This window comes from Dreissena polymorpha, chromosome 2 (genome assembly GCF_020536995.1).
Source record: "Dreissena polymorpha isolate Duluth1 chromosome 2, UMN_Dpol_1.0, whole genome shotgun sequence".
NCBI lineage: Eukaryota > Metazoa > Mollusca > Bivalvia > Myida > Dreissenidae > Dreissena > Dreissena polymorpha.
In genome coordinates this window covers 119,058,449-119,073,802 of record NC_068356.1, presented here as the reverse complement: position 1 = coordinate 119,073,802, position 15,354 = coordinate 119,058,449, and the positions used below count along the sequence as shown (strand labels likewise).

Here is a 15,354-nt window from a genome sequence, read left to right as displayed (position 1 = left end):
GTATTTTCCCTATTTTTTACTTTTGGTGAATTAAGTACGTCATTGTGCATTAAAATTCTACAACAATTTTAATCAGTATTAAATTTACTTTTTAAGGATGATTAACCTCCAGAATATCTATTAATTCCAGTGAGGATTACTTATCCCTGAAAGCGTAACACGATTTTTATTTCTTGCTCTCCGAAATTAAAAGCTCAAAATGCCAAGAGGTAGATATGCTTGTCAGTCATAAATGTTAATAGTGATAAAACGTTAACTTCGTAAATTTAGTTAAGCGTCAGTTGTGTTTGTCACAACTTATATTCAGTGACTGTGTACGTTCAGTATTTTTTTAAATATGAGTATGAGACACATCAATCATTTATCATGTTAATGCATTGACAACAAAATGAAAGAAAAATAAATAAATATTTCTGTCCTTTTACGAAGATAAACGTGTAGATCTACTACTTCAAGTCTTGTCAATAACCAGAAAGTTACTGAACTGCTACATATTGGATTATTGGAATCAATCTTTTGGCCAGTTTCCGTATTACCCTGTTAAGTTTGCCACAATGTGGAGCAAACTCCTTCCTTATTTCTCAGTCATGGAATTGGAAACTTCCAAAATCATTAAAATATGTATGACACTTTTTGTATGCAGTAAGCCAAATATTGCTGAGTTATTTCTCCTAAAAAATCCCAGACAAAGCAGTGTGTGGTATAAATATTAGTTGAACATAGGTTGAGGAAAGTTTCCATTTTAGTGGCGGTCAGTGCTGCATTAAGCACCATAGAGGCCCATAGGCAGTGAAACTTTTGTGTCCCATGTCCCAGGCCCTTAGTTGGCCTAGTGCCTACTAAAATTCCAGTGCCTAGTTGATTTCAATTGTTTTAATTAGCCTTCATGTGTCAAGGCTGGTAAGATATTTATACTACAGTACAGTCTTCGCGTTTTCCCCAATTTCCCTAGCTACTCCGCGGGCAGTATCTCCGAGGGAGATTAAGAAAATCCCTCGATACTCGGCGTTTGCATGATCGGTTAACGATCAGCAAAATTGATAATCGGCGTTGGCAACGAGGCGGAAACTCAGTGTATAAGTTACTAGATAACGATCAATTTAACTTTGTTTGACTTCCTGATTTTCAAATAAAATTACATTCATTACAAGTACATATCTATATAAAATAATGACATTCAAAACAATGTATTACCGGTAATTATCATTGACCAGCCGCCAAATACGAGATCGCTTCGCTCCGCCAACTAAGTTGTGTTTGCATAAAATGCTTTATCCATTACTCCGACAGTCTTTGTTTGTCGGACCATGTGGCCGCAATTTACGAAATCTTATTGATTATTTCGTGAGTTTGACAGCTGGCGAGTGGTCAATTATGGAACAAATTGAGTGACATTCACCAGAGCTCCAGATAAGGGCCATACAGACGTTAATACAGCTTTTTCATGAAGGTTTACGAATTTATTTTTATAAACTGGACGTACAATTACGACTTTAATATCCCTTTTATGCATTTACGAAAAAAATCTGGCCGTTCTGATACGTCGGTGTCAGCGCGGCATATTTGTTGGTCTCTAACCTAACGGCGCTTTTCATTAATTTAAATTACCGAAAAGTTGTAGACTGGGTTCCAGTATTATTATCTATTCTGTGGCGTGATTTCCGGTAACTTGTAAGCCCGTCAAAAACAATATGTCTGCGCGCATGGAAGGCTGGCTAAACCGAAAGCGGTTCAAATAAACACTTAGTTGTCATATAATGGCTACATACGGTCGTCTTACCATTCTGACATTCAATCTGTAAGCCCAGTTGAAGTGTTTGCTTGAGCGTTTAATTGTCATAGTTGGCATAGTCTATGCCAACTTTGACAGTTGATGCTAAAGCAATGATTCTTTTGAGATGAGACAGTGACATTGGTGTTCATTTACTTAGCTTACAAGTTGGCTTGTGTTTTCTTGTCAAAATAAAGTTATAGTATTTAGTCATGAGTTTTAATGTGTAGTTATATTTGCATCAAAATTCAGAATGGAAAACCTAATAAAGTAACTTTTAAAGAAGCAAAATATATTTATTATAATTGCTGCAAATGTTTCTCAATCTGTAAAGTAAGGTATACACCCATCAATATCCAAGAACACGGGTAGTACAGTACTACCTGTATTTTTGGATATGGTAGTACAGGTACTACCGTAATTGATTTTCAGCGTTACTCCTTTTCTTTCTGTCAGTGGCAGTACCGTTACTAATTTCACAAATCCTTATCTAGAGCTCTGGACATTCACACATGTTAATCCCTTTTGTCAAAACACCACAGACAGCAGTCTACACAATAGGTCAGTAGGCAAGCTTTGCGTGTTTTCATAACGCCAAACACTTAATCCAGTTCTGTCCAGATGTTCTCTTCAATCAGTATACAGTACAATAACTGTTTCAATAATTACTCTACTAAAATACCGTAACGATAAAGATACGGCGTGTTTGAATTGAAATTAATTTGGAGGAAATATCAAATTATTCGCGATACAATTGTGTTAAAAAATACCAAAGAAACTTTTAACTGAAATCGACAGAATTCAGTGTTCTCTGCGCTACAAAGTTTGTATAAAAAATCAATACACGCACGCTTTCCACGCATAAACCTTGAACTTGTACATTGCAGCATAATTTTTGCGCGCTTTTGTCGGGAAATATACATGATGACTGTTTATTGGAAGCATTTGTAAATGTCGTGTTAACATTAAAAATCGGAAGCGTGTTTCGGATTACAAACTATTATTCTCATTTGGAAATTTAACGGAACATTTATTCTTGTGCTATATGTGTTATGCATTAAATATTAATTTGTCAAAACGCTTTACGTGTCGTATATTCATTCATACTGTAGATGTACCTGTGAATAAAAACATTTATTATTGTTTTATACAATTATCTTTATTTTTTATATGCCACAGTATTTAAACAATTTTTAATAACAATCTTTATATTTTTTGGCATGCCCAGTAGCACACTGCTAACGCGGTGTTGCGCAGCGGTCGCTGATAAGAACGGAAATTGTCTGCATGTACCAACTAGGCTAAAGTAATACAAGCCGCGGGTATTAGCGAACTCGGCGGAACGTCGAGCGTTTTAGCGAGTTCACCTCGCTTTCCAACTCCGCGTAAACACTCGCTAGCAGAAAAACCCCGCGGAGGGAGCGCGTTTTTTGGGGAATACGCGTGGACTGTACAGTATGACACTGTTATAGGTATAACATGTTCTTATAATATCGTAATGCCAATAGGACATAATAGTTATTACTGTAATAACTCTTAATTTTCTGACTTTCATTTTTAGCCAAAATAATCATTATTTGTGACTAATTTTCTGAATTTTCTGACAGTTTATTTTGCAATGCTGTATTATCAGAATTCTGCCCTGTTGCGCTTATCAGATGACTCTTGGATCACGCATTTCACAACCATATTAATATAATAAAACCTGGCAGAAGAACGCCTTAAGGCAATTGACAATTACATTTGATTGGGTAAATAACCATGTATACCGGTAATTGACAATTGTTTAACTGAACCGCTTAAAGTGAAACACTTATACAAGTAATTTCTTCTATACATCAAAGTTTTTAACAATGTGCTTTTATTCTTTGAAACATTTGACGTTTTACAAGAATACATATTGCATACCCAAAATCGATCGTGAATTCAAAATTGTGACTGTTTCTAAATTTTTGAACACCATTTTGTATGCCCCCAGATCGAAAGATCGGGGCATATTTTTTTTGGCCTGTCTGTCTGTCATTCATTGTGTGTGTCCCAAAACTTAAACCTTGGTTAAAGTTTTGCAATAACTTTTTTATTATTTAAGATAGCAACTTGATATTTGGCATGCATGTGCATCTTATGGAGCTGCACATTTTGAGTGGTGAAAGGTCAAGGTCATTCTTCAAGGTCAAATGTCAAATATACAGCTTCAAAATTGCATTTTTACCAAACTTGCAATGAAAAGGCCTGCTGTAGTCTGTATATTCACGTTCTCATGGAGCCCCTAAAATTCGCAGGCCCATTGGCAGTTGCCTACTTGGCCTAAATGGGTAATCAGGGACTTGCAGTAATGTGAGATTCTAAATGTAAAGGTTTTGTTCTTAATAAACTTCCAGGCTTTTACATATTGTTTGACCTCTTTAATGAAGCATATATTCCAATATTCTTTATAATGTACCAATCCTATGTTTATGGTCCATAAATGCCCCTTTTTATTATCCAGCAAATGTCCTGTTAACGAAATGAAATGAATCCACAGTACTATGCTTTTGTTTAAAAAATCTATGCACCATACTTAATAGGAGGAGGTAGACCGCCTAAGAAAAATTACAAGGGTCGCAGTCGTCAGTTCACAGATGAAGAGACCCTCAGTCAACAACTAGAAAAAGAAAGAAAAGAAAAAGAATGGCGGGTTTGTTTCAAACTTACTAGAATTCTGGTGTATTTTAATGATGATGATTGGCTTATTGAATCAATGCCATTGTCTCATGATTTATTCTAGCATAATTTTTTGTACAACATTTTATGCCTTTTGTTTAAATTATTTATACCTATTAGAAATATTTTTAGTATTCTATGATGTAGTCTTTAAGTATGAACAATATGGAAATGTGATTTTTTCTTAATATGATTCATGTTTCTATATCTTTATATTGGCATGATCATCTTAAAATGCCATGCACTCGTCAATATAGTACTGATGTTAAGTGAAACAAACCTTTAATTATTCTTAACTTCAATTTTGAAAAGTTTAGGATTTTAGTCACGCATAAGAGGCCAGAAAGTTTGAACATCAAGTTTTCAAACTTATTAAATGGAAGCTTTTGGTTATATGTACAAAATATAGTTAAAGAGACCCAATGGCTACTGCATCTGATGGATTGAATGTTTTAATCAGGCTCAGAGAGGTGAGGTTGATGATGATGAAGAGACAGCTGAGGGCGGGGCGGAGGGTGTGGTCAAAGAGAAGGCCGAGGGGGGCAGCGGCTCCGAGAGCGGATCCTCAGATTCGGAATCAGATGAAGTATATTTTTGTTATTTATTTACATGGTCATTCACATTATGAATAAGTGCCAATTGAACAATCTTTGGTAGAATGATGTTGATCAAAATGAATGCTTAAATTTTATTAACTAAAAACTTTTTTTGTTTTGAAATTTTGAAATATTATTTTGACCTAAAAGTTATTCAATGTTTCCATTATTTCTGGCCAAGAGGCTGAAACAGATATAACATCAGACCAATACAGTATATAATGTATGCCAAAGAACTCTGAATGCCTTAGTGTTAATTAAGATCAAAATACACAACATTTCATATTTTTATGCTCCCCCAAAATAAATTAGTCGCCGCTTCGTCTGTCCTTCCATGTGTCTGTGCATCCGTGTGTCCGTCCGTGCACAATTTTTGTCCGGGCTATTTCTCAGCAACTAATGACCAGAATTCAATGAAACTTTATGGGAAGCTTCACTACCAAGAGGAGATGTGCATATTATCAGCGGGTTCTGGTCGGATGATTTTTCACAGAGTTATGGCCCTTTGAAATTTTCCATTAACTTTACATATAGTGCAATTCTTGTCCGGGCTATTTCTCAGCAACTAATGACCGGAATTCAATGAAACTTTATGGGAAGCTTCACTACAAAGAGGAGATGTGCATATTATCAGCGGTTTATGGTCGGATGATTTTTCACAGAGTTATGGCCCATTGAAATTTTCCATTAACTGGACACATAGTGCAATTCTTGTCCGGGCTATTTCTCAGCAACTAATGACCGGAATTCAATTAAGTTTTATGGGAAGCTTCACTACCAAAAGGAGATGTGCATATTATCAGCGGGTTCTGGTCGGATGATTTTTCACAGAGTTATGGCCCTTTAAAATTTTCCATTAACTGTACATATAGTGCAATTCTTGTCCGGGCTATTTCTCAGCATCTAATGACCAGAATTCAATGAAACTTTATGGAAAGCTTCACTACCAAGAGGAGATGTGCATATTATCAGCGGTTTCTGGTCGGATGATTTTTCACAGAGTTATGGCCCTTTGAAATTTTCCATTAACTGTACATATAGTGCAATTCTTGTCCGGGCAATTTCTCAGCAACTAATGACCGGAATTCGATGAAACTTTATGGGAAGCTTCACTACCAAGAGGAGATGTGCATATTATCAGCGGATTTATGATCGAATGATTTTTCACAGAGTTATGGCCCTTTGAAATTTTCTATAAAAAAATTATTGTCCCCCCAACTACTGTGTCCTCAAGACGTTTCCTATTATCTGAATATATAGTGCAATATTGTGACCAAAAAACCCTTTGGGGAGCATCACCCATCTCCGACGGTTTCTTGTTGTTACTGTAACATACTTGTCATTTTAGAGTCTTGTCTTCAATCATGTACCCTTTTCAAGTCATGTTCCTAATGATTATCAATTATTTTCTACAGGACAAACCTGTGAAAGGTGTTTCTCATTTGATAGACATAGAAAACCCAAATAGAGCTCTCAAGAAAACTCAGAAACTAAGTACTCTAGATACTAATGCTGCTGCTGCTGAAGGACCTCAGTTAAGTAGAAGAGAAAGGTTGGTGGACATTTTCTGATTACCATAAAAAGTCAATGACTGCTTTTTTATTGTTTTTTTAACCAGGTTTTCCGAAGGAAAAAACTGGTTATAAGATTGGCGAATGCAGGCAGTGTCCCCTCTCTAATTCAAATACTATAAAACCATTAAATTTCGTGTGGTACGAATTTTCGTGGATTTCGTTGGTCCGCTGAACCATGAATTCAAGTACCAGCGATTATTTATACATTTTTAATCCGAAATCGGTCATTTAATTCCGAATGTCATTTCCGATATTTTCTTTTGTTGTCAGTTAACCGAGATATTTGTTTTTTATAATAGTTACTTCACTTCAGTAGGTCACATTACACTATAACTTGACTAATTAAAATATTAACAGTTTGCAGATTTATCACATATGTCAATTAGTGCCAATTAAAGTTAAAAGAGACATAACAGTTCAGTGTTTTTTTTATGGCAATTTCGGGGCCGATATTTGGCCCCATTCCCCTCAAAAAAGAGTATATATTTTCCCCCATTAAAAAAAAAATCCCCTTCAGAAGTTAAAAAAAAAAAATATTTTTTTTTTTAGAAAGAACTGTCTCATAATCATGATAAATATATCTCAAATTTATTTCATAAACAATTAACAAAGTATATAGCTATAATTTATAGTATTTTGAATTATTATAAAGAGTTGTATTAAATAGTTTTTCCCAAATCAGTGGACTTTTCACATTAATTGCATTTTTCTCCCAAAATGGCAAAGAAAAGGCCTGATGTATCTATATTGTGTCAATATTTGTTGATAAAATCATTCCAATTTGGTATATTTTATTGATAAAAAATGCTCAAATTTGCCATTTTATCGATTTAAAAGATCCCAATTAGACTCAAAATGGCTAAGAAAACTGAGACTGTGCATGAAGGCTGAACTGTCTGAAACTTAAATGTTGAAAAAATCATTGATATATATTTTAATTTTAAGAAAAAGGACAAAGACATTCAGCTGTGAATATTATATTCATACATACGTGTATTAATATAATAAATATTATTACATATAAACAAGTGAATTTTCCCCTTTTCCTAAAAACGACGCATTTTTTCCCCTTTGGACGGGCCCCGCCACCATTCCCCTATAAGTGAAAAAAAACACTGCGGTTTTCACAGGTGTACTTTGGGGACCTTATTACTCAATTGTTACTACTAGGGGACCAATTGCGCTGAGAAATGAAAATATTGTCACAAAAACATTGATGGCAGCGAGTGGGTACCCACACTAGGTCAAGTTAGAATATGGGTAATGCAGGGTCAAAAACTAGGTCACGGTGTCACTTAGTGCATTTCAAGGATTTAGCATGGTGTCCGCTCTCTAATTGAAGTAGTTTTTATCTGATCTTCACCAAACTTTGTCAGAAGTTGTATCTAGACAATATCTAGGTCAAGTTCGAATATGGGTCATGCCGGGTCATGTTATCAAGTTGTCCAAAACCTTCAAACGGGCGTATCTTGTGACAGTTTGGCACTCTTGTTTATTAGTTCCACTGGCCAAAGGCCAGCGGGGCTTATGTCATGGCCCTGTGTCCGTCGTGCGTCCGTGCGTGCGTTAACTTTTCCTTTAAACATCTTCTAAACTACTGGTCCAATTCTGATGAAATTTCTCAGGAATGTTCCTGGGGTGAACCTCTTTCAAATTTGTTCAAATTATGCCCCTGGGGTCAAATTTGACCCTGCCCTGGGGTTCACAAAATTGAAAATTTGCTTATATAAGGCCTATTTTGTGAAAACTTTCAAAATCTTTTCGTCCATAACCATTGGGCCTAGGGCCATCAAATTTGGTTTGTAGAGACATCTCATAGTCCTCTACCAAATTTGTTCAAATTATGCCCCTGGGGTCAAATTTTACCCTGCTCTGGGGGTCACAAAATCTAAAATTTGCTTATATAAGGCCTATTTTGTGAAAACTTTCAAAATCTTATCGTCCATAACCATTGGGCCTATGGTTACCAAATTTGGTATGTAGTGGCATCTTATAGTCCTCTACCAAGTTTGTTCAAATTATGCCCCTGGGGTCAAGTTTGACCCTGCCCCGAGGGTCACACAATTGAACATATGCTTATATAAGGCCTTTTTTGTGAAAACTTTAAAAATCTTCTGTCTATAACCATATGGCATAGGGCTACCAAATTTGGTATGTAGTGACATGTAATAGTTCTCTTCTTAGTTTGTTCAAATTATGCCCCTGGGGTCAAATTTGAAACTGCCCTGGGGGTCACAAAATTGAATATATGCTTATAAAGGGCTTATGTTGTGAAAACTTTAAAAAATATTCTTGTCCATAACCATTGGGCCAAGGGCTACCAAATTTGGTATGAAGTGACATCTTATAGTCCTCTACCAAGTTTGTTCAAATTATGCCCCTGGGGTCAAGTTTGACCCAGCCCAGAGGGTCACAAAATTGAACATATGCTTATAAAGCCTATTGTGGGAAAACTTTAAAAATCTTCTGTCCAGTGTCCATAACCATATGGCATAGGGCTACCAAATTTGGTATGTAGTGACATGTAATAGTTCTCTTCTTAGTTTGTTCAAATTATGCCCCTGCGGTCAAATTTGAAACTGCCCTGGGGGTCACAAAATTGAATACAGTCGAAACTGACCGAAACTGGCCACCTGAATTTACCGGTCACCTGCAGACAACGGTCAGTCTGGAATCCCCCCGACGAAAAACACTCTATATTACACTTGAATTTAACGGCCACCTGACCATAACGGCCAACGGCCACTATATTCCACTCCGAAATTCATGTTTGACCTGAAATCAACGGTCACGCGTCAGTCGTCTCGAGTCGCGAAAATTAAAAACACAGCACATTATTTGTCCGTCTATTTTGGGTTTAAAGCGTCTGAAAGCGGTAATTGTCTATGATATTATAAAAGCGGCCCGCTGCGAGTAAACAAATTATAAGGTGTTGAGAAGGTTCCTTTTACGGGGATAATTGTGGGGGTATCTTCAAAAGAAAATATATCAGAGTTTATGACTTGTTGAAAGTAATTATCGCTTAATTAAATGACCGCTATTTCTTTGAATTAGAACGGTACAATTACACCGTACTATCGGTTTATGACACCGAATCCGCTTTTTAGACTTTTACGGACGTGACGTCAATGGAACGTGACAAGCTTTATTTACTGAATGAATGAGATGCATGAGTAAACAATTATACCAGCGTTGATAAAGTCATTGTTTAATTTAACAATATGAAATTAAATCAATCTAAAAGATATTATTCTCTATTATTCAATGTTCACGCGTAAAATAATGCTGTTATTATGATTTGTTAATGCAATGAGCATTTGCTTTACACTAAATGCAAACGACTGGGTGGGGTAACGACGTAGTAATACTACCAACCGACCAACCTTCTTAAAATTGTGATCCGAATTCAACGGTCACCTGTGGACAACGGTCACTTTGATCATTTCCCTTGACTGACCGCTGAATTCAGGTTTGACTGTATATGCTTATAAAGGGCTTATTTTGTGCAAACTTTAAAAATATTCTTGTCAATAACCATTGGGCCTAGGGCTACCAAATTTGGTATGTAGTGACATCTTATAGTCCTCTACCAAGTTTGTTCAAACTATGCCCCTGGGGTCAAATTTGACCCTGCCCTGGGGGGTCACAAAATTAAACATATGCTTATATAAGGCCTATTTTGTGAAAACTTTAAAAATCTTAATGTCCATAACCATCGGGCCTAGGGCTATCAAATTTGGTATTTAGTGACATCTAATAGTCCTTTACCAAATATGTTCAAATTTTATCACTGGGGTCAATTTTGACCCTGCCCCGGGGGTCACAAAATCGAAGATATGCTTATATAATGCCTATATTGTGAAAACTTAAAAAAAATTCTTGTCCATAACCATTAGGCCTAGGGCTACACAATTTGGTATGTAGTGACATTGTATAGTCCTCTACTTAGTTTGTTCAAATTATGCCCCAGGGGTCAAATTTGACCCTTCACTGGGGGCCACAAAATTGATTATATGCTTATATAGTGCCTATTTTGTGAAAACTTTAAAAATCTATTTGTCCTTAACCATAAGGCATAGGGCTACCAAATTTGGCATGTAATGACATCTAATAGTTCTCTACCAAGAATGTTCAAGTTATGCCCCTTGGGTCAAATTTGACCCTGTCCGGGGGGTCACAAAACTGAACATACGCTTATATGGGGCCTATTTTGTGAAAACTTTAAAAATCCTCTTGTCCATAACCATTGGGCCTAGGGCTGCCAAATTTGGTATGTAGTGACATCTAATAAACCTCTACCAAATTTGTTCAAATAATGCCTCTGGTGTCAACTTTGACCCTGCCGGGGGGGGTCACAAAATTTAATAAACGCTTATAAAGCGCCTATTTTGTGAAATCTTTAAAAATCTTCTTGTCCAAAACCATTCGGACTATGGCTACCAAATTTGGTATGCAGTAACATCTTATAGTCCTCTACCAAGTTTGTTCAAATTATGCCCTTAGGGTCAAATTTGACCCAAACCCGCGGGTCACAAACTTGAACATTATATACGCTTATATCTTGCTTATTTTGTGAAAGCTTTAAAAATATTCTTGTCCTTAACTCTAAGACCTAGGGCTACCACATTTTGTATGTAGTGAGATATAGTAGTCTTCTACAAAGTTTGCTCAAATTATGCCCCTGGGGTTAAATTTGACCCAGTCCAGGGGTCACAAAAGTGTACATGTGCTTAAATAGGGCCTATATTTAAGTATTTGCACATGCCGAGAATATTTGTTTCAGCCTTTTTTTCAGCGATACAGGGCCATCATGGCCTTCTTGTTAATGTATACATACACATAATTAACATTCAGCATATAAATGCCTATAAACAGTTTTTATGGTATCCAGTTGATGAATTCTGTCATCTTTGTTTGTCGTTTGCTACCTTTTCAACCAATTCTTCAAGTTCGTAGAATGCTTGGTAGTTGTTACATGCAGTATCCTGGAGGAATCTTCTTACGTCTTCTAGTCCTTTTCTTGCTTCGCTGGCAGTTCCTGAGAGTCGTATAGGTGCATCAGAGTCTTCTTCTTGGGTGTCTTCATTGTTGATGTTGAATTCTAGTTTGTTTGAAAAAACTGGTTATTAGATTTGCGCATGTCGGCGGGCGGGTTGGCGAGCAGGCGGAACAAGCTTGTCTGAGCCATAACTTTGTCGTTCATTGTGAGATTTAAAAATCATTTGGCACATTTGTTCACCATCATTAGACGGTGTGTTGCGCAAAAGAATTACGTCGATATCTACAAGGTCAAGGTCACACTTTGAGTTCAAAGGTCAAAAATGGCCATAAATGAGCTTGTCCGGGCCATAACTATGTCATTCATTGTGAGATTTTAAAATCATTTGGCACATTTGTTTACCATCATTAGACGGTGTGTCGCGCGAAAGAATTACGTCAATGTCTCCAAGGTCAAGGTCATACTTTGAGTTCAAAGGTAAAAAATGGCCATAAATGAGCTTGTCTGAGCCATAATTATGTCATTCATTGTTAGATTTTAAAATCATATGGCACATTTGTTCACCATCATTGGATGGTATGTCGCACGAAAGAATTACGTCAATATCTCCAAGGTCAAGGTCGCCACGACTAAAAATAGATTTATTTTGAAATAAAGGGGGTTAATTATAAACAATCAGTTCAGTTTAAGTTGTCTCCCTTTATCAGACTTTTTTTTTCAAATTGAAAACCTGGTTTTGTGAAAGTTTTGTCCCTTGTTTCCCTTTGTAAGAAAATAAGGTTTCCCGTTTAATTAGTCCCCTGTTGGGGACTGTATGGTTTGGGCTCTGTCTGTCAGTCTGTCACACTTTTCTGGATCCTGTGATAACTTTAAAAGTTCTTCATATTTTTTCATGAAACTTGAAACATGGACAGATGGCAATATGGAGATAACGCATGTCAATTCATTTTGTTCCTACGTCAAGAATTGTGGTTGCTTTGGCAACAAATAGACTAGAAATATGGCTGAAAATGGTGGATCCTGTGATAACTTAATAAGTTCTTCATATTTTTATGCCCCCCTTCGAAGAAGAGGGGGTATATTGTTTTGCACATTTTTGTATTGTCGGTTTGTATTGTCGGTAGGTCGGTCGGTCGGTCTGTTGGTCGGTCCGTCCTACAGATGGTTTCCGGATGATAACTCAAGAATGCTTAGGCCTAGCATCATTAAACTTCATAGGTACATTGATCATGACTGGAAGATGACCCCTATTGATTTTCAGGTCACTAGGTCAAAGGTCAAGGTCACAGTGACTCGAAACAGTAAAATGGTTTCCGGATGATAGCTCAAGAATGCTTACGCCTAGGATCATGAAACTTCATAGATACATTAATCATGACTGGAAGATGACCCCTATTGATTTTCAGGTCACTAAGTCAAAGGTCAAGGTCACAGTGACAAAAACGTATTCACACAATGGCTGCCACTACAACTGACAGCCCATATGGGGGGCATGCATGTTTTACAAACAGCCCTTGTTTCATGAAACTTAAAACATGGACAGATGGCAATATGGTAGGTAGGGGACTTATATTGATTTGCAATAGTCTTGTTAAATTTTTCAATCACTACATAGCTGTATTGTTCAAATTTTAGTTGTTACAAAATTTTCTTCAAGACATTAGTATTAAGAAATCTTCTAAATCAAAATTGATTGATCTATAAATGAACAATGTCCATAACCAGATTTGATTGATATATATAAATCAGCATTTGTTTGTACATTTGTAGTAAAATGAAGCATAATTTATCGCAAAACATGAGTGTCACATGATTGTAACAAACACAGTACATGTATGTAGTTTTCCCAATACTGCATAGGAAGTTTATAACGGTACGACCATATACTCATGTCCACTCTCAGGGAAGAAATCGAGAAACAAAAAGCGAAGGAAAGATACCAGAAAATGCACACCGAGGGCAAAACCGATGAAGCTCGTGCTGATCTAGCCCGCCTTGCTCTCATACGTAAGCAGAGAGAGGAGGCAGCTAAGAAGCGTGAGGAGGAGCGTGTAGGTAAGCCATCGTGACTTCAGACAGCAGGTAACTTTGGCTTGACTGTGGGGGTAAGTGGAATTTATTTTCTCAAGTTTACTGAGAGTGGATTGCGAATGGAATTTTGCTTTTCCTTCATAGCTGCATATATAAACAACAAAGGTTAACTATAGAAGATTTAAATATATTAGAACTTCTAAATGTTTCTGACTTTGTGATTTATTTTTATGGGTGTATAAACCAAGAGTTTTAATCTCGTTGTTAAATTATACGTCTTTGTAGACAAAATGTTAGTGTAGCAGGAATATTCTGATTTGTGGAATATTATGATTTGTTGTAAAGATGGTTAAGAATTTTGCCAATTTTTCAAATAAATCCAGAACACACAAGCATCATATTTTGTTGAATTTAACTTCCGAGAAACAATTTTATGAAAACTAGCACCGAGAAAAATTATATCAACTATTTTAAGGCACACATAAGAAAGCTATTGTTTGGTTAATTTGTGTTGATATTTGTCAGTTGGTTGTGCATTTGTCATAGTCAGAAAATGCTGCGAGTATTATATGCCATTGCATATTCTTGTTTCAGCAAAGGAATCTGCAGGCAAGCAGTCTTGATGATGTCATTGTTCAACTTACCATGAAGAACTTTCTACAGTGTTCTATATTTATAAACTTTCAAACTTTGTGATCAGTTTTGGAGCAGCTGATTGGAGCTCATCATTTGTGCAGAACTGTATGATTGTCATGTATAGGGATCATTTGTTGGGATTAATTCAGAAATACATCTCCAATCCATCATGTGTACATTAAATGTCTGAGGCCAAGAAATTTCACATTTCTGTGCAATACAACTGCTTTCTTATTAATTTGTAATCATATGGCTGGCTACATAAGGATTCAACAATTCAATTGTAATACAACCTCGTACCTATACATCAAGACTATTGTTTGAGCATTTTTTATGTTCATACTAGCCAAGGAATTAGATTGGTTCACATCAAGTATTTAAAAAATAAAATATACATTTTAATAACCAAAAATTGGGCAATTGTATGACAAATAAAGTTAGATATTGTGCATAATTGAATAAGAAATTTTGAATATTTCTTCACACAAAATGTAGTTGAGCACATAAAAAAATGAATTATTAAAAATATTAGTTACCAGGTATTTTATTTGAATGAGTGATAGCAGGTTGATAAATACATTACTTACTCTTATAATTATCCCCCGCCATAGGCGGAGGGATATTGTTTTGGCGTTGTCCGTACATCTTTCTGTCCGTCCGTCCTTCCGTCCAGCACTTTCGTGTTCGAAGCCATATCTTGGTAGTGCTTTTGCGGATTTTATTGAAACTTGGGATGAGTATATATATGGATAAGAGGATGATGCACGCCAAATGGCTTTGTACACCATGGGATAATAACGGAGTTATGGCCCTTTGTATCTTGAAAAAATGCTTTTTTTGTGTGTCCGGAGACATATCTTGGAAGTGCTTTGACGGATTTCATTGAAACTTGGTATGAGTATATATATGTATAAGAGGATGATGCACGCCAAATGGCATTGTACACCATGGGATAATAACGGAGTTATGGCCCTTTGTATCTTGAAAAAATGCTTTTTAGTGTGTCTGGAGCCATATCTTGGAAGTGGTTTGGCGGATTTCATT

At 36.3% G+C, this 15,354-nt stretch overlaps 1 protein-coding gene across 2 annotated transcripts; it reads left to right on the top strand.

Moving 5' to 3' along the window:
* The first annotated feature begins 41 nt into the window (after positions 1-41).
* On the top strand, positions 42-14,846 carry LOC127868736 (28 kDa heat- and acid-stable phosphoprotein-like). 2 transcript variants are annotated; one of them, XM_052410764.1, is made up of 6 exons: positions 42-209; positions 4,339-4,448; positions 4,935-5,060; positions 6,486-6,622; positions 13,547-13,698; positions 14,269-14,846. In XM_052410764.1, exons 1-6 carry the CDS (start codon positions 200-202, stop codon positions 14,295-14,297), a joined length of 564 nt encoding a protein of 187 aa, XP_052266724.1. In that variant the 5' UTR covers positions 42-199; the 3' UTR covers positions 14,298-14,846. The 2 variants fall into 2 exon arrangements, with proteins under 2 accessions (XP_052266724.1, XP_052266725.1); XM_052410765.1 differs by having other exon boundaries at positions 43-209; positions 13,547-13,748.
* The last annotated feature ends 508 nt before the right edge of the window (positions 14,847-15,354 follow it).

Excerpts from the sequence above, each read along its gene's own strand:
- LOC127868736 (XM_052410764.1), top strand. Across the intron at positions 4,449-4,934 it reads GAAAAGAAAAAGAATGGCGG|GCTCAGAGAGGTGAGGTTGA; the intron begins GTTTGTTTCAAA and ends TGTTTTAATCAG. Across the intron at positions 13,699-14,268 it reads GCGTGAGGAGGAGCGTGTAG|CAAAGGAATCTGCAGGCAAG; the intron begins GTAAGCCATCGT and ends TTCTTGTTTCAG.